This window comes from Lampris incognitus, chromosome 7 (assembly GCF_029633865.1).
Source record: "Lampris incognitus isolate fLamInc1 chromosome 7, fLamInc1.hap2, whole genome shotgun sequence".
NCBI lineage: Eukaryota > Metazoa > Chordata > Actinopteri > Lampriformes > Lampridae > Lampris > Lampris incognitus.
The window spans coordinates 44,023,310-44,042,322 of NC_079217.1; the positions used below are offsets into that span (position 1 = coordinate 44,023,310).

Genomic DNA, 19,013 nt, shown 5'->3' on the forward strand with positions numbered 1-19,013 from the left:
ATCCAGCAACTCTTCACTACCATCCAGTACCTGTCTTAACTCCTCCCTGAACTCCACACAACAGTCTTCTTCAACTTCCTCCCTTTGATCCTTGATTTGGTCTACCATTTAATCCTTGGCTCTGCCTTCACTCTCTTACTCTTCTTGATCTCCAAAGTCATCTTACAGACCACCACCCGATGCTGCCTAGCTACGTACTCCCCTGTCACTACCTTGCAGTCTCCAATCCCTTTCAGATCGCGCCTCCTGCATAAGATATTGTCCACCTGTGTGCACCTTCTTCCACTCTTATATGTCACCGTGTCCCTCACTCTTCTTGAAATATGTATTGACCACAGCGATTTCGTCCATTTTCACAAAATCCACCACCATCTGTCCTTCCACATTCCTCTCCTTGACACCATACCTGCCCATCACCTTGTCATCACCTCTATTCCCTTCACCAACATGCCCATTGAAGTCTGCTCCAATCACCACTCTCTCCTCCTTGTGTACATTCTGCACCACTTCATGCAACTCACTCCAGAATTCTTCTTTCTCCTCTATCTCACAACCAACTTGCAGGGCATATGCGCTGATAACATTCATCATCGCACCTTCAATTTCCAGCTTCATACTCATCACTATGTCTGACACTCTCCTCACCTCCAACATACTCTTCCTTCAGAATTTCCCCTACCCCATTTCTCCTCCCATTCGCACCATGGTAGACGAGTTTGAACCCACATCTGATGCTCCTGGCCTTACTCCCCTTCCACCTGATCTCTTGCACACACGTCCTTCTCTCCATCATATTAGCCAGCTTTCTCTCTTCCTTTACCAGTCATAGTGCCAACATTCAAAGTTACGACTCTCACCTACAGAATTCCACCCTTCCTCTTCTCCTGCTTTCTCTGGACATGCCTTGCCCTGCTCCTCCTCCTTCGCCCAACAGTAGCATAGTTTCCATCGGCACCCTGCTGTCCAACAGTACCGATGGCGGACATTGGTAACCCGGGCCTCGGCTGATCCAGTATGGAAATCTGATTTATGATCTGCATATTTGATTTGGCAAAGATTTTACGTCGGATGCCCTTCCTGACACAACCCTCCCCATTTATCCAGGCTTGGGCCCGGCACTAAGGATGCACTGACTTATCCATCCTCAGTGGTTAGATTGTTTCCTTATTGCTGAAATCTTCTTGAAAAGTTCTTAGTCTGTAATTTTAGGGATTTTAAGAATATTTGGGGGAGGAATATAGATTCTTAAATTTCTTTCTCTATTTCTTTATCTGCTGAAAACACATTAGTGCTATTGTGAAATATATTAGTTTTTCACCAAAACATTCTTGAAAAAGGTCAGCACCAAAAAGTACCATCTCTGACTAAGGTTAAAATAAATAAATAAATAAATAACGCTTAATTTGCCGCTGTGAACACAGCAGCAGAAGAAGAAATACCATCTTGTGAAGAAGACCAAAAGTGAGTAATAGTGAATTCCCATGCACAAATATAGTTTTTTGATAGTTTGTTCATTAGAGACATGGTGGTAAGATTTTCAGGATTGTTTGGTGGAGAGTTGGCAGTTTAATTAGTTAGAACGCAAATTAACAGAAATTGTTTTTTTTTTTTTGGAACAAGAATGTAATTGACAAAGTGGCTTTCAATAATATTCAATATTCAAAAGGCATTTCTGAAATCAACTTTTAGCATTTTCACCAATTAAAATTCCATTCCTGATATCAATAATTGACATTTTACGTTCACTGAAATAAATAGGGGATAAGGGTTATGATTCTCACTTTTTATAATCTAATTTGTGATTTCAGGGTTTGAATTTCTGATATCAATGTGTGGTAATCAAACTAGGAAAACCTTTTTATGTAAAAATTTATATTTTAATTAGTTAAAATTGAAATACAACTACTTGTATTTCAATTTCTGTTATCAAACATGAATATTTGAACTTGTGACAATTGAATTTGTGATACTGGAAAAAACTATTAAACGCTGCAACAGCTTGCCATACTGTTCTGGCTACGCCCTGTAAAATGTACAGGTAAACAGGGTTGACATGGTTATTAGGTGTGTGTGTGTGTGTGTGTGTGTGTGTGTGTGTGTGTGTGTGTGTGTGTGTGTGTGAGTGAGAGATAGAGAGAGAGGATAACAGTGTTTGCTGGTGTCCAGATGTGTTATGGAGAGCCTCACATGGATCTGATGAAGATGTGAAAGTACAGGATTCCAAGCTAGAACAAATGGGTAGTTATGGCTTTTACAGGGCTGTAGGCAAAGACCATGTCAGGAGACTCCAGATAGTACCTCCTCCACATGCTCCTGCTGTTTCCCTTTACTGAGAGGACCAGGGTGTTAAGACAGAAGACTATTGTGCTCCATGTCAACACTGCAGACTGGTGTGGTGTTTTGATGGTACAGGGTGTGCTTCTATGGCACACTTTGGTCCTTGATAAAAATGGAGTGATAAATGAATGCCACTGGACATCTGGACATGATTGTTATCCAGGTGCTCGTGTCCATGGCAGCATTGTATGCATCCATGAATGGATTTTTTTCACCAGGATAATGCCCCATGTCACATTGCTGAGATTATCCAGGAATGGTTTGACAAACATGACAAAGGATTCATCTTGGTGCAGTAGCCTGGCCAGTCACCACATCCTGTTGGAAAATGTCATTTGGGAGTTTGAACTGTGGGGACCACTCACTGGTGTCAGTGAAGGCCGGCATCCTTGTGGTACACTTACTGAGTCTGTTGTGAGGGCAACGCCATGTTATGAAGGTGTACTGTCTGTATGTCCAGGCATGTTCATTGCATCATACTTTACTCATCTGTGGTGCTGCTGAGCCTCCACTATATTTGCCTCCCTGCAAGGGACCGTTTAACTGTTATCTACTTAAAAGAGGGCAGTGGTTTGTCTGTCCTGAGCAACAATCTACTCATTTGTGACTTAACTGTGTTATACTGTGTGTGTTTGTGTGTGTGTGTGTGTAGGTTTGACAGTGAACAGAGCACGGTGCAGGAGGAAGTTCAGAGAGAGCGGTGCCAAAAGGAGAAGCTGGCCAGGGAGAAAGACATGTTGACTGGAGAAGTCTTTAGCTTGCGACAACAGCTTGAGGTAAATGTAATGTGTATTTGACACACCTTCACTTTTAATATGTATATTATACTACCTACTCAGCACCACATAAAGTTGAATCAGTTCATCGGGACACAACGTTTATTTAGAGAGAAATGTTTCATCACTCATCTAAGTGACCTCTTCAGTCTCAACTGACTGCAGGTATCCCACCCTTATAAACAATACAGTGGCATTATGACAGAAAACAACGATCGGTTTCATATGCAAATTACTGTGCACATTAACTGGAGTTACAGTGCCCATGTGTACTATTCACAGAGGATTGGGGAATATTTGCAATCACAGCATTGTAAGATGGTGACAGATGTACCCCCCCGTTCAGGGATGGTCGTTCCCTCTTCACATAGATGGCCTTTTTGACTCCCCGTTCAAACCAGCGTTCCTCCCTATCAAGGATGTGCACATCCTCATCCTTGGAGTGGCCACTGGCCTGTAGATGGGTGTAGACTGTGGAGTCCTGGCCTGACATGTTAGCTCTCCTGTGTTGTGCCATACTCTTGGCCAGCGTCTGTTTAGTTTCCCCGATGTATAAGTCACGGCAATCCTCCCGGCACTTAACAGCATACACTAGATTGCTCTGTTCGTGCTGGGGGACCTGATCCTTGGGGTGGACAAACTTCTGGTGCAGCTTGTTTTGGGGTTTGAAAGCAACTGAGATGTGGTGTTTGGAAAATACACTCAACTGTTCTGACACTCCCACCACAGACAGAATCACCACCGGTTTACGCTTCGGCAGCTGTTGTCATTCTCCTCTCTTCGATCGGCTGGTGCACTGTTTGGGCATCTTCCTGGTTTTGACAAATGCCCAGTTAGGATAACCACACTTAACCAGGGCCTGTTTAATGTGTGTGAGTGGGGCCTAAGAGTACATCTGTCACCATCTTACAATGCTGTGATTGCAAACATTCTAAGTAAGTAAGTAAGCAAGCGAACATTCCCCAATACTCTGTGAATAGTACACATGGCCATTGTAACTCTAGTTAATGGTCAGGCATATTTGCATATGAAACTGATAGTTGTTTGCTGTCGTTATGCCATTGTATTGTTTATAAGGGTGGGGACACCTGCAGTCAGTTGAGACTGAAGAGGTAACTTAGATGAGTGATGAAACGTGAATAAACGTTGTGTCCAGATGAACTGATTCAACCGGGTATTATGCCACTGGTACACAGGCAACGAGCCATACAAGCCATTTCAAAATCTAGCTAGTTGTGAGATCACATTAGGAGGTAATAGATCAAATCCAGTCAGTTCACACAGTCGTTTTTTGAGGCTGTGAGTGTGTAAACTGATTGGCTGGATTTGATCAGTCACCTCCTAATGTGATGTCACAACTAGCTAGATTTTGAAATGGCTTGTATGGCTCTGCCTGTGCACCCAGTGGCATAATACCTGGTCTTAAAAAAAGCTGGAAGTATTTGCGTATGCTTGGATGTGCACCTGTGCCTGTGTGCTCAGTCTTGAATAATTCCACAACTTCTATATTTCTTTCTGTAATTCATCTGTTGCAGTTTGACAATGGCAGGTGTCTCGTTTTCATATAGAATTTTTCACCCCCCCCCCATATGTATATATAAAACCAACTACTACAGGACAAGGACCTTGAGAGGTGCGCAGTCAACCTGAAGCTGGAGCAGCTAGAGGCTGAGTTGCAGGACCTAAACTCTCAGGAATCCAAAGATGAGGCTTCCCTGGCCAAGGTCAGGAAGCAGCTCCGAGACATGGAGGCAAAGGTCAAAGACCAGGAGGAGGAGCTGGATGAGCAGGCAGGCACCATCCAAATGCTGGAGCAGGTAAAGCTGAAGCATGTGGTTCTTGTCAGACAAAAACATTAGGTGTCCTATAAGGCAGCTTGCCAGGAATTCATAAAAACAGTCTCTCCTGTTATGATTGAGAATCACAGCCGTGAGGCTATCCTTTACCAACCCCACGAACACCAATGTCTTATTGCTTTCATACAGCAGTTCTACTACCAACTAATTGAGTTTGAAGACAGAAGAATGTTGTTTTTCCCCCCCGTTTATTATGATGGTGGTTAATTCATTGTCTGCCCCAAAAGAAAAAATAGTTCCGAGTGGTGCGGATGGCATTCAGCGTTGCCAAGCATGAAATACGCTGTAGCCGCGTTGAGCGAGAGAGGCTTCTTGTAAATATTAATCTGTTTATTCCCCTGGATGCTGCAGCTGTTAACGCATGACTGCTCTTCCTCATTTACTCCCTCTCCTCCTCATCACACTCATAAACTATGTCCAACGTAATGTTAAAAAAATTGTCACCGGCCATTTTGTTCACTCTTGATTTCCAATAATGATTGAAATGTTGATGTTGTAAAAGTTGAGCGAGTGATTATTCGCAGTGAAGAGTCCAAGTGGGGTCATTCTAGGATGTCCTGACTCATGGAATATTTCTTGTCCAACTAGAAATTAATAAATTGTTCGACCGGATCTGTTGTATAACCAGAAATATTGCATGTATGAAATGGATTATATGGCCTCAGGTCACAAAAGTGTGTCCCACTTACAGAGTCAGAGAAACTTGCAGATACCTTTTTTTTTTCTATGTCTGTGTATGCAGTTTGAAGGTACTTTGAATGGTGAGTTTAGCCTAGTTTGCCCAATTGTTGGAATTCTATTGGCATCATTAGCTCCTCTCAGAAGAAGGGAAATCTTCTCCGAAGCTAATTGTTAATACTTTTTACTTGTTACCGTAGTGTTAATAATTTTTCTTAACCAACATTTTCTCAAGTACCTGCAAAATTCTAAAAATTAGAGCATAGTTTTGAACTATCTTTCCATAATTTGCAAATCCATCTTATTCAAGATATGTGTAATACGGAAAATAAATAAAAATTTATATCGATATATTGAGGCAAATTTGTAATTTGTGATATTGGGCTATACAAATAAAATGGACATATTATACAGTTATCTATTAAAACAAAACAGTATTTTGACTAATCTAGGGTTGGTTACAAAAAAGTGGCCTAGTGCTGCTTGCAATATGGAAAATAGGTCTGGGTACCAGTACTTTATGGATAGTGACAGAATTACGTTAGTACTACCAAGTACCGAAATCTGTATAAGTATTTGGTGCTACATTGCAGTACCTCAGATTGGCTCGCTGCACATATGCGAGCCGTTACTCACTACAGACCCAGAGCAGGAAAGAGTCTGTTGGAGAATCCCAAAGATGAGACAGTCTGGTTTGGTTTCTCATCATGAGTCGCTGCTGATTTTCCCCCAGCAATATTTGCAACAAAAATATATTGCAAAATCTAGTAACACTTCCAAGTAGGCTTGTCATGGTGCATAAGGTCCGTTGGTCAACACCAGTCTTCTTTTAGATGGCAGCTCCACACCGTCGATATCATGTTATTATGAAAAAAAATAAATAAATAAGTAAAAGCTTATATTGAGAGCTTGAATGCCAAGTAGTGAGGATGATATGTCTCCCCCGGGATTCCTGGGAACCCTGACTATTAACATTATTGGTTACATCTAGTGTGGATTGTAAGTTACCTATGTTCTAGGTTACTTACGCTGTAGTTCATTGAAGGACTATTTCTTTTAATTCGTACTACACAAACAAAAAAGCATCAGTAATGCGTTCCAATATTTACAAATCAAAAGCATGAGTAAATCAATTTGTGTGGTAGAACGAGACAAATAAGATGAAAAGCATTATCCCTGCCGAGTAACATGAAAAGCAGCGTGTGGTCCAATGCCCACCATGCAGCAAAAAAAAAAAAAAATCACATGTGCATGCAAAATCTCTACATTTATGAATTAACAATGTTCAAGGTTAATTCTATCATTTCCAAGGTGTGCGTTATCTTTTGCTTGCAGGAATGACCCTGGTTCCATAGAAAGTGGCAGACAGCTATAGATCTACATTTCAGATTAGAGGAATTAGCTCTTGCCTGGCTTCTTAACAGAGTATGGCAGAATTCAGAAAGTTAATTCAAGAAAACGAGTACTTTAATAGTTTTAATTCTTTTTTCTATCTTCAGCATGTTTTGAGTTTAACATGGCTGCAGCTCCGTGACTCATTCTTTCACACAAATTCCTTTATCCCTGTTTTTCATTGTTGATCAAGCCACTTTTCAGTTTTGTAAATTTGAATATTACTAACGATGCATTTTTGTCTTTTTAAAGAAATAGTCTTATAATTCTACAGTAAGCCCAACTGTAAACTCAAAAACAGCCCATACTTCCCTCAACTGTTAATGTTAACCATCTCGTTCTCCTGGGAAAACTGGGAGAGAGGTTGGAAACTAGGTAATTTCTCAGAAATATGATAATCACTGGTTGCCATTAAAGCTGTGAATAGAAGCTTTTTGGTTTTCATTACAAAACATTATTGACAGCATGGAGCAAATAACACTGGTATTGACCATGGGATCTTATTCCAGGGGTTACATCAACTACTGTGACAAGCCTGTCACAACTTCCTTTAAGCTACTGGGAAAAGTATTGTTATGGTACTGTTATCAAATTCCTTGTACCAGTATTGGCACTGGTACCCATAAATTCGAAAAGATACCCAGCCCTAATTTATAAGTTTATTGTAAACTTTTATTAGTGTTTCCCAGAGTACTCATAGCCCGTGTAGTTGGTAAAGTATCTGGTAAGCTGCGGACATGGTCAGACATGTCGTACGTGTCAGTCGACTCCTAATGGTGTCTTAATGGCTTAGTTCAGTAATATTTATTAAGTAATAGCTTAACGGGCTGCAGATCAGAGTAGCCATCGCTACATCAGCACACTAATAGTGCTTCTTTGTCAACGTATTAAAATTTACATTATTTATCTTGATTGTTTTAATTTGAGCACATAATTGCCCAAACTATGAAATAGTCCTTATGAAGCTTGTATGAATAATTAAAGGTTTGCAAAGCCAAAGAAGAGCAATATTTATTTGTTTGCTTTTTTGAGGGGCAATAGAATATATTCAGTCTTTGTTAACTCTTCATTTTTAGGCATGTTTGCATCTTGACCTTTATTTTTTTATTTGATAACAAGGCGAAAACAATTACCAGGTACAAATCCAGCCCTCTATAGTTAAACGAGAGGTGCCACTTGTGCAAAACCATGTCATTAACAATGAATTCTCAGACTATAGCCTGGTGTTCTCCATTACTTGAATGAGGCAATTAATTGATACAGGCTGCCAAGGCATGAAATCCAGCAGTTCCTGGTTCTTATCGGATAAGCCCATATGATATTGAGAAGGTTGGTAATGTCATCGTAGGGTTATCAATTTAACATAATGTTGAGGTTTCTGTACTGCATGTGGTCTTCCATGATAATGCAGCTGAACCAGGTCTGATTCATGTCAATGCAGTCTGTCAGAGTTTGGATATGAATACATTTACCCAATTTCCCCTCAGGGATGAATAAAGTATTCTGATTCTGATTACATATTGCACATTCAAATTCAACACAAATTCAAATGCATGATTTTTTTTTCACCCTTTTTTTGTGGGGGGTGTATACTACACAATACAAACCAAAACAGTGATTGGGCACATGGATTAGTTTGTCCTTGATTGAGTGTCTTGTGGTGAAACTTTGTACTCCTGCCCCTCTACAACCCTCTGGGAAACACTCGTGACATTCTTTACGATGTATCTCAAGATATCTGGTTAAGTATGTCATATGACATTAAGATATGCCACTATTAGGACACCCACCCCAGAATACAGCTGGTGTAATTTGACATACAAAATATCTCCGCTTCCAGTTTGGAATCCTTGCAATGTCATTTCTAGTTACTCACTCCCAACCTAAATTTATTTTTGATTTTCAATTTCATAGCCATTTATAGCTTGAGTTCAGCTCAATTGTACCCTTGAGCTTTTTATGTACAAAGGGAAGAAGGTGCTCATAGGTTTAACATAGACCACATGGTATGACAGTCTTTTGTAAGCCTAAAGTTGCATAAGATCTGAAGTTATTTAAATAATTTCACAATCTTTCTGAAACACAGTGAATGGAGTACATTCAGTGTCTGGTTGTCTTTCAGGCCAAGTTGCGTTTGGAGATGGAGATGGAGCGTCTTCGCCAAACACACTCCAAGGATATTGAGGGCAAAGATGATGAGGTGGAGGAAATCAGACAGTCCTGTAGCAAGAAGGTATGGAAATGTATGGCATATTATCATGTTGGTCTTCAAGTCTACATTGATAGACTTGTCTTGATGCATGCTCAATAAACCAGGTAAGGAAATCACAGAAAGGTGAATCACCTTTCTGTGATTTCGGTGAGGATTGCCTTAAACTTGTACGTGAGTACAAGCAAACGGCATGTAAGATAGCAGACTACAGGAACCACCTGAGACTCAGCCTCAGGTGCAGACAGACTGGGATTACACCTAAGAACCTACAAAGCCTGCATATTAAACCTTCGGTCAAGGGCCACTGAGCTAACCAGATCCTCCAGAAGGCACAGAGCCAGCTGTTGAATGAACGGATGAGACAAACTAATTTTACTGTCAATGCTTTGAAAGCCAAAGAGGAACATATCCAACAGAGACTCACATCATTTCTAGATGAGACCACCTTCCAACGTGTGATTGAGTTCACAGAGAAGGCTCATCCAGCACAACACGGAAAGTCAAAAACCAGGCAGCAAAAGAAATTCAACCTACTTACTTCACACCAGAGACATCAGCAGACAACGGGTGGCGACCTCAACAGCAGACAGAGATGGATGCCTGACACAAGACAGTGGGACAAGTGGGTAAAGAATATGTCCGACAAGACAACTCACCCAGGCGGAGAAAGACATCCTTGCGAAGGGGCTGAATTTTGTTGTCACACCGAGGCAAATCCCGTTAGTAGAATTGATCACAGCCACAGAATCAGTGATCCATAAAAACAACATGATGGACCCGGAAGTGGAGCAACTGCAGACGAAAGTTTCAGCCTGCCTCAGCAATGCCAAGGCGCCACCGTCCAACATCAGTAGAGATGAGCGGAAAGCTCCTGTAACTCTGAGTAAGGACAAAACATCATCATCCTTCCAGCAGACAAAGGTAGATGCATTGGTGTATTAAACCAGACAGACTAACATGAGAAAGTTATGAAGTTACTTAGTGACTTGAATACTTGTGAACCCCTGAAACGAGATCCAGGCATTTCTGATAAGAAAAAGGTGATAGATTGTCCGAAGCTGTTAGAACAGAACAATGCTATGGACAGAATTTTGTACCATAGATTATACCCAGGGTAAGCTACACCATGGTTTACCTAAGATACATAAACAGGATGTGCCATTACAGCCTATTGTTTGTATGATTAACACAGTGACCTATAACATCTCTAAATTTCTTGAATCTACTATTCTTAACCCGTTGGTAGGCAGTAATGAACATCACATTCAGAACACTATGGATTTTGTGGATGAGGTGAAGGATGTCATTATGGAGGGGAATGAAACAATGGTCTCTTATGATGTTAAGTCTCTTTTCACATGCATTCCTATTGATGAAGCAGTAGAGGTAGTCCATATGATATTATAGGATGACCCCACCCTTGGCAATAGGACCACCCTGAACACTGACCAAGTGTGTCTGCTCCTGAATCTGTGTCTTCAGTATACGTACTTCACATACAGGGGGGCAGTACTACTATAGGCAGAGGCATGGGTGTGCTATGGTTCCCCCAGTCTCACCTGTAGTGGCCAACTTGTATATGGAAGAAGTGGAAAAGAGGACTCTGATGTCCTATCCAGGGACACCACCTAGCCATTGGATCAGATTTATGGACGACTCTTGGGTTAAAATTAAATTTTAGGATGTATCACATTTCACTGACCACAATAAATCTGTGGACAACCACATCAAGTTCGCGAGAGAAGATGTGAAAAATGACAGGGTAGCCTTCTTAGATTGTGAAATTGCAATTGGTGATGGAGGACATTTGATTGTTGATGTTTACTGCAAACCAACACATACTGATCAGCACTTAAGGTTCGACTCTCATCATCCACTGGAGCACAAACTAGAAATCATCAGGACGCTGTACCACCAAGCTGACAACGTCCCCACCGACACAGCGGCCTGGGTAGGGGAGAAATCCCCATTAAACAGGCCCTGAATTTAGTGTGGTTATCTTAACTGGGCGTTTGTCGAAGCCAGGAAGATGCCCAAACAGTGCACCAGCCAATCGAAGAGAAGAGAAGAGAAGGACAACAACTGTCTAAGCATGAACCAGTGGTGATTCTGTATGTGGTGGGAGTGTTGAAAAGGTTGAGATGCATATTTTCCAAACACTGCATCTCAGTTGCTTTCAAACCCCAAAATAAGCTGCACCAGAAATTGGTCCACCCCAAGGATGGGTTCCCCCGGCACAAACAGAGCAATATAGTGTACGCTGTTAAGTGCCAGGAGGATTGCCATGACTTGTACATCAGGGAAACTAAACAGACGCTGGCCAAGAGTATGGCACAACACAGGAGAGCTAACATGTCAGGCCAGGACTCCACAGTCTACACCCATCTACAGGCCAGTGGCCACTCTTTCAAGGATGAGGATGTGCACATCTTTGTTAGGGAGGAATGCTAGTTTGAACAGGGAGTCAAAGAGGCCATCTATGTTAAGAGGGAGCGACCATCCCTGAACCAGGGGGGCTAAGAGTACATCTGCCACCATCTTACAATGCTGTGATTGGAGTATAAGGGTGGGGATATCTGCAGTCAGTTGAGACTGAAGAGGTGAGTAATGAAACATTTCTCTCAATAAATGTTGTGTCCAGATGAACTGGTTCAACTCTCTCTGACTGATAGACTTATTTCCATCTGATATGATTTTTTTTCTACCCGTTTTCATATATAGTTACTGGTTATAGAGGCTTGCAGCATTGTACATTACATTTTTGGTTATAAGATTAATTTTATACATTGTGATACATGTTTGCATAATAATTGCTCACACATGCTTAGTAGATGGACCATATACTTTTGTGTTTAACTGTATATGTAAAAACAGAATTGCATAAAGGTTCATCGGGTCAAATACAATTGAGTAATTTACAGTAACAATTTAGTTCAGTAGAACTAATGAGATGGATGGGAAATGTTGAAAGGTGCATTTGAAAATAATTTATTAATTATTTCCCAAGGTCAACAGGCATATTCACACTAATTAATTCCTTATCAGAGATACATTTGCCTACTTCTGTGTTTGTGTGGTTTGTGTGTGTGTGTGTGTGTGTGTGTGTGTGTGTGTGTGTGTGTGTGTGTGTGTGCGTGCGTGTGCGTGCGTGCGTGCGTGTGTGTGTGTGAGTCCAGTTGAAGCAGATGGAGGTCCAGCTAGAAGAGGAATATGATGAGAAACAGAAGGTGCTGAAAGAGAGGAGGGAGCTGGAGGCTAAGCTTCTGTCTGTTCAGGACGAGGTAATGTTGTGTTTAAAACATGTAAAGCAGTTAAGTGGCCTACTATGACCGGGGTTGGGTATCTTTCAATATGGAATATGTGTGTTACTGAGTGTGTGTATGCTTAAAATATTTATTGATCGCAGTGTTGTGATGTGTACAAGAGTGGGGAGTTGGTTCGCATGCTGTGTGTGTGGAGGGTTTACCTGTGTGTGTGTGTGTGTGTGTGTGTGTGTGTGGAGGGTTTACCTGTATGTGTGTGTGTGTGTGTGTGTGTGTGTGTGTGTGTGTGTGTGTGTGTGTGTGTGTTTTTTTTTGTGTGTGTAGAGGGTTTACCTGTGTGTGTGTGTTTTTGTGTGTGTAGAGGGTTTACGTGTGTGTGTGTGTGTGTGTGTGTGTGTGGAGTTATATGGTATACTGGAACTGGGGTGCAACATGGGTATGTGCGTGTGTGCATGTATGTTTGTTTGTTGTGGTTATGGTCAGGCAACAGGTGAGTAAATAAATAGATTCAGGAATAAAGAGAGGTAATACAGTGTCCAAATCCACTCAAATTCAGTGATTTGATTTTTGACAGTGTTTCCATCGAAATGTCGTCTGTGAGTATGCTGTTCCAGTATGTAGTAGTGATTACATTCCTTGATTTCCAGTTCATGAGGAAAGGTTTCTTGCTGATGGTTAAGGCTATCAGAAGTATTATTTATTTCTTTATTTGTGTACATGAGTTCATTACAGAAGTGGAACCAAGTAAGCAAAGTGTGGGGGATGGCGGGATGTGATAGCCCAGCAGGAGAGCTAGTTTACCAGTGACTTCTTGCCAAGATGTGTGATGGGTGAGCAGTGCCAGGTGGCTGGAAATGGTTTTCAGGAGCGTTGTGCGTGCAGTTTGGACAGATTTCAGTGTGTGTGAATACCACTTTAAACATGCTTTTTTACCCAGTGAGGTGTGCTCTGTGAAGTGCTTTTGTATCAGGTGCAAGGTAGAATTGTTTGTCATAGAAAATGTATTCTTACAAATTTAGGAGTGATTGTTATGTCTTTCTGTCATTTTATTTATGATAGAGATACTGGTGAGTTAGATTTGAATAGTCTGTCAAAGATGTTTATAAAGACAACAAGAATCATGTACAAACAATCACTGACTACCTTGATGACCTGCTTGTGATGGTAGTTTACTGTCAGCAGACCAGTTAGTGTGAAAATTCGGTGCTCTGGTTCTATGTCATGGGGTTTATGGCTTTCACTGATTAAAGACTGATCCAGTCACCCACAAATTCCATTTGGTCGACATTCATTGATGACACCCCTGACATAATCGAGGCCTGGCAAGACCTCAATGAGCAAATTGAAATGTATGACTTACCTTTGTAATGCTATCTTGTTGTTTCTTCAATAGTAAAATGAAGAAAAAAAAACTTGAATAAAAGGCTTTACCAAATAATTAACATCCATGAGTTTCTTAGAAACAAGTCTAGAAATCATAAAACAAAACCCTTTTCCCTTGTCAAGCAACATTGAAGGAGTTGGGAGTTGGACACAAACTTCCAGCTGAACCTGCAGGGGATTCAGTCGGGTTTCAGGCTCAGGCTCTATGGGCACGAGGACTGTTCAGCTAAATATTTACAGGAGAAGCGTTGCTTCACAATTATTTCTAAGGAACGTGGGTACACCATTTACCTTAGTTTTTTCATTTTCATTTATTTAGACAAGGAAAACTGAGAGGAGGACAGAGGAGAGACGCAGGAGAGACAGATCCCTGCAGGGTTCGATACCTGGCTGGCAAACAGGGATAAATGTTACTCTAGAAGCAGCAAACATAACTGCTCAACTTTCTCTTGAGCACCAATCTCATTGATTTGTAACTATAACAACTGCAACTAGCTGCAAATATTTTATATAAATATTTTATATAATTTTATATAATTATATTGATAATAAAAATATTTTATATACATAATTATATAAAATAAAATATGTATATAATTTTATATAATTATAATATTTTATATAATTACATGATATTTATGTAAATATTTTATATAATACAAATATTTTATATAATTGTTTTTTATTATTTGCTGCAACTACTGAATATTTTCATTATAGATTAATCTATTAATTTAATCTGCAAAATGTCAAACATTTGACAAATCTCAATCACAAGTTCCTAGAACCTAAAAGGATGTCTTAAATCAGTTACTTAGTCTGACCAACAGCTGAAAAATTACCTATGTATTCATTCATTAAAGGTATGAACTGGAGGGAGGAAGGAAAGCAAAGCTTAGCATTTATGACACTGTAACCAGCAAATATTTGGTATTTCTACTTGATAAATGGCTAACCTAAAACAAAGCTACTGGTCATCCTTTCCAATTCCTTTATCCCCAGGGACATAACAATCACATTCAGTTCATCAATAATCCTGTCCTGGCAATTGATAACAAACTTTCATTCTCTGACCACATTACAGCTGTCTCCCACTCCTACCACTTTGCTTCAGATAACATCTGAAAAATCAGATCGTACCTATGAGAACATGCTAAGCACTTCTGGCTGGTCTCCCAACCTGACCAATCCAACCACTACAAAGCTTCCAGGATGAAGCTGTACACTTGATTTTTAAACCTGCCTTGAGGAGCACTTGTGTCTTTGCAATGGCTGCCTGTTGCTCTTCTGATAAAGTTCAAAACCTTGTTACTGGCATTCCGGACAGCTTTAAGAACCGTGCCGATTTAACTGCAAATCCATATTAATATGTGCACTCCTGCTAGACTTCTGTGTTCTGTCTCTAGTAGTGTATCATTTGTGCCCTCTACAAATGTGGCCAGTTCCAGGTCCAAACTTTCTCTCTTTCTTTCACTCACCTGGCTCCAAAATGGTGGAACAAACTTTCGGTTTCCATCAGAGCTACTGACTCACACCATTAGTTGTATGAGTATCTTACCACCAGTAGGAGTCTCAAATTGCCTCCCACCAACTCCGCACCTTGAAATATGGCCAGTGGTGTTCCTTGTGACACCTAGCCAAGTTGAAGGCAATGCTTGGGCTGGAATCTTGAAACTCAATGTTAAGATTTAACATAGTCTGCTGCACCTAAAGTGCTTAAACTTAACAGTGTGACAAAATACCCTGGCATCCTCCTGAATATTGATGTTAATGAGCACAACTAAAAACATGATACCATCTGTTTCCTCCTTATATATTTACTCTGCACTAATTTTCCTATTAGTCTACTGAGTCAAGTCTTACAGTGACCCTGTGCCTTGTTGAAATTATCATTGATGAATAGTGGCTCCAATTCTTATTTAAATCCAGACTGTCTGTGGTATTCAAAGACACACTGTTAAAGGAACTGCAAGGGGTTATAAAGTTGGACTGGCATTTATCTTCTCAAAATCTGTTTCCCAGGTGAGACACACTGACATTGAGACTGAGAAGAGATTGAGGAAGGATTTGAAGAGAACTAAAGTCCTTTTGGCTGATGCCCAGATCATGTTAGACCACATGAAAAGCAACGCACCCAGCAAGAGGGAGATTGCCCAGCTCAAGAACCAGGTACTACAGCCTCTTACATGCCTCACTGTCTCACTGAACATAAAGTAAATAGACTTGAAATAAATTTAAGCAGATCTGGTCATTGCTGTACATCAGCCTTATGTGACTGACGGCTCCCTCAATAGTAGGAACATAAACGGAGTATGCTGATATTGGCACTAGCAAGAGAATTAACATTCTCATGCTGGGTATGAGTTCAACAATCTAAAATAAAAACTAGCCTTTTTAGGTCATTGTATGTCAAGCCAGTAGCATGGTGTTAGTTGTGCACAAGTTCATCATGGAGAACCCTCTGTTTACTTCCAATGCAGAATTAAAGGGAGAGGTGGTAATTTATCATAGGGATATCTCAATCACCACTTTGACTGCTCCTGGCTTCTTCCCCATACAGACGCATCCCCATAGGGTTTTTTTCCATTTGGCACCATTTACCCATGGCTTGCCATGTCACGAGCAACCATGATCAATGCATGTACTGCAAGCACGGTTCCAGTCATTTTCCATAGAACAGGTGTGCTTTTCTGCATGGAACTTGCATTACTTGCGGTGTTTCTGTTAAGCGGGTATTTTTCTATATATAAATGAGACATGAAGTTAGTCAACGAAATGGAGGCAGATGAACAAATCAAAATTGGCAGCAGCTCACAGTAAAGCTACAGCATCCTGAATGGAGCAGCCTCTTAAATATGAGTACATTCTCTTCTCCTGTCACCTGAATGTCGACACATTGTGACATTGACACAGCTTGGTTAAGAGCAAGCACTGTCAGACTTTGGTCCTGCTCACAAGCAGGACCAAAACACAATGTCAATTTTTTTTTTCCAATGAAAATAATGACAATACATTTTTGCCGATGACCCTTTATTTCATGGTGATGATGAAACAATAACATTAATGAGTAGATTCTTGAAAGCAAAAACTTTGATGAAATCTCTTTAATTTCCCTCGATAAAATATGACTACTAGAAAACATCAGAGCTTTAAGGACAGACAAATTCCAAACATACACTGATGAGCGAAAACATTATGACCACTCACAGGTGACCTGAATGACATTGGTTATCTCCAAACAAGGGCACATGTTAAGGTCTGGGTAGATTAGATGGTAAGCGAAGAATCAGTTCTCATAGTCAATGTGTTGGATGCAGCAGAAATAGGCAGGTGTAAAGATCTGAGCGACTTTTACAAGGGCTAAATTGTTACGTCCAGATGACTGGGTCAGAGCATCTCTGAAATGGCCGAGGAGGGTCAAACTGGCAGCAGGGTGTTGGGTACCCAAGCCTCATTGATGCGCATGGGCAACAAAGGCTATCCTGTCTGGTCCGAACCGACAGACGTTCTGCTGTGGTACAAATCACAGAAAATTTTAATGATGGTTACGGAAGCAATATGTCACAGCACACAGTGCATTGCACCCTGCGGCATATGAGTCTGCATACCTGCAGACCAGTCAGAGTCCCCATGATGACCCCTGTCCACCATCGAAAGCACCTAGAATGGGCATAGAAACCATCAAAACTGGACCTTGGAGCAGTGGAAGAAGGTCACCTGGTCCGATGAGTCCTGTTTTCGTTTAGTTCACATGGATGGCCATGGGGAAGTGATGGCATCAGGATGCACTGTGGGAAGATGGCAAGCCGGTTGAGGGAGTGTAATGCTCTGGGGGCAATGTTCTTCTGGGAAACCCTGGGTCTGGCCATTCATGTGGGCGTCAATTTGACATGTGTCACCTACTTAAACATTGTTGCAGACCAGGTACACCCCTTCAGGGCAAAGGTATTCCCTGTTTTGGTACCAGATACTTCTCCTGGATCGCCACCTTGCTGTGGTGGAGAAGCTTGTGTGTACGAATGATCACAAGAGCTGCGCCATCTGGAGCTTGGCTCCTGGTAGGATCACCCAAGTTGGATAGGTCAAGGGGGAGGTTCCAGATGAAGTGTGATCCAACAAAGACCTTAACAGCAGAACTGGTGGAAGATTTCTTCAGGTCACAATGGCAGTGAAGGTGGGTGAAGGCTGCAATGGAGGGTGGTCCCCAATCAACTTGATTCTCCATACCATTGGACTCTGGCCACCCCCTGCCAAGGACCGTGTGGTGGCTGCAGGCGCATCAGCCATTCCACATAAAAATCTGTCATGCGCAGGTGTCCCCCCATTATGTGGCTCCAGGATCAGCCTCTATGCTCACTTGAGGACCCAGAAGGAGGACGGTCATACTTGACCCCGAGTGACCACTGAAGATGGTGCCAGATACCACAATTGTCTTGTAGAGTCCATGCCTTGGTGGGGCGGTGCTGTTTTGCTGGCACATGGATGACCAAACGCATATTAGGCAGGTGGTCATAATATTTTGGCTCATCAATGTAACAAGGGGTCCAGGCAGGCACCATTACCATTCAGCAAAATCTGAACTGTGTTAGTGTATCCTTGTCATTAGATGAGAGATGATCATATTCTATATTGAGTTGATCACGTTATTTTTTTCTCCACCCATATTCCGACAAATTCCACCGATGAATGGTCATGTTCAGGATTAAGATCTAAGTTTGGTTTTAAGTTTGGATCATGTTTATGGTTAAGGTTAGGTTGCCATCATTTTAAAAGTGATTGTGTAAATTGTCAGAAAAAGAGCAGGACAATAGTAATGCTGTTGGCATGCCTCTTGCCCATGATCAGAGTCAAAATAAGCATAATTCAATCTTGATTTAACTGCTAATATATAATAGCTATTTGGGAGAAAGCACATTATCAATATCCTAATGACAACATAAAGCCTTCTGACTAAGTTGTGACTAAAACATGTGTTAGTAAAACAAGACTAACTTTGAAATTAAGTCCCATTGACTAAAACTTGAGTAAAACTAAGGTAAAATGAGTGACCAAAACAAGATTATTATTGCCAAAATTAATACTTCCTAAAGAGCACAACATGACATGTGTGGGCACA

The 19,013-nt window shown here is 41.1% G+C and overlaps 1 protein-coding gene across 3 annotated transcripts in view; it reads left to right on the forward strand.

The window, feature by feature from the left end:
• The window catches only part of myo18ab (myosin XVIIIA b), a 216,720-nt gene that overhangs the window by 155,559 nt on the left and 42,148 nt on the right, over positions 1 to 19,013 (forward strand). For all 3 annotated transcript variants that reach the window (XM_056283064.1, XM_056283065.1, XM_056283067.1), the window contains exons 28-32: positions 2,990 to 3,113; positions 4,730 to 4,930; positions 9,162 to 9,272; positions 12,428 to 12,532; positions 15,920 to 16,066. In XM_056283064.1, the coding sequence (XP_056139039.1) occupies positions 2,990 to 3,113; positions 4,730 to 4,930; positions 9,162 to 9,272; positions 12,428 to 12,532; positions 15,920 to 16,066 (688 nt within the window). The remainder of the gene's footprint in view (positions 1 to 2,989; positions 3,114 to 4,729; positions 4,931 to 9,161; positions 9,273 to 12,427; positions 12,533 to 15,919; positions 16,067 to 19,013) is intronic.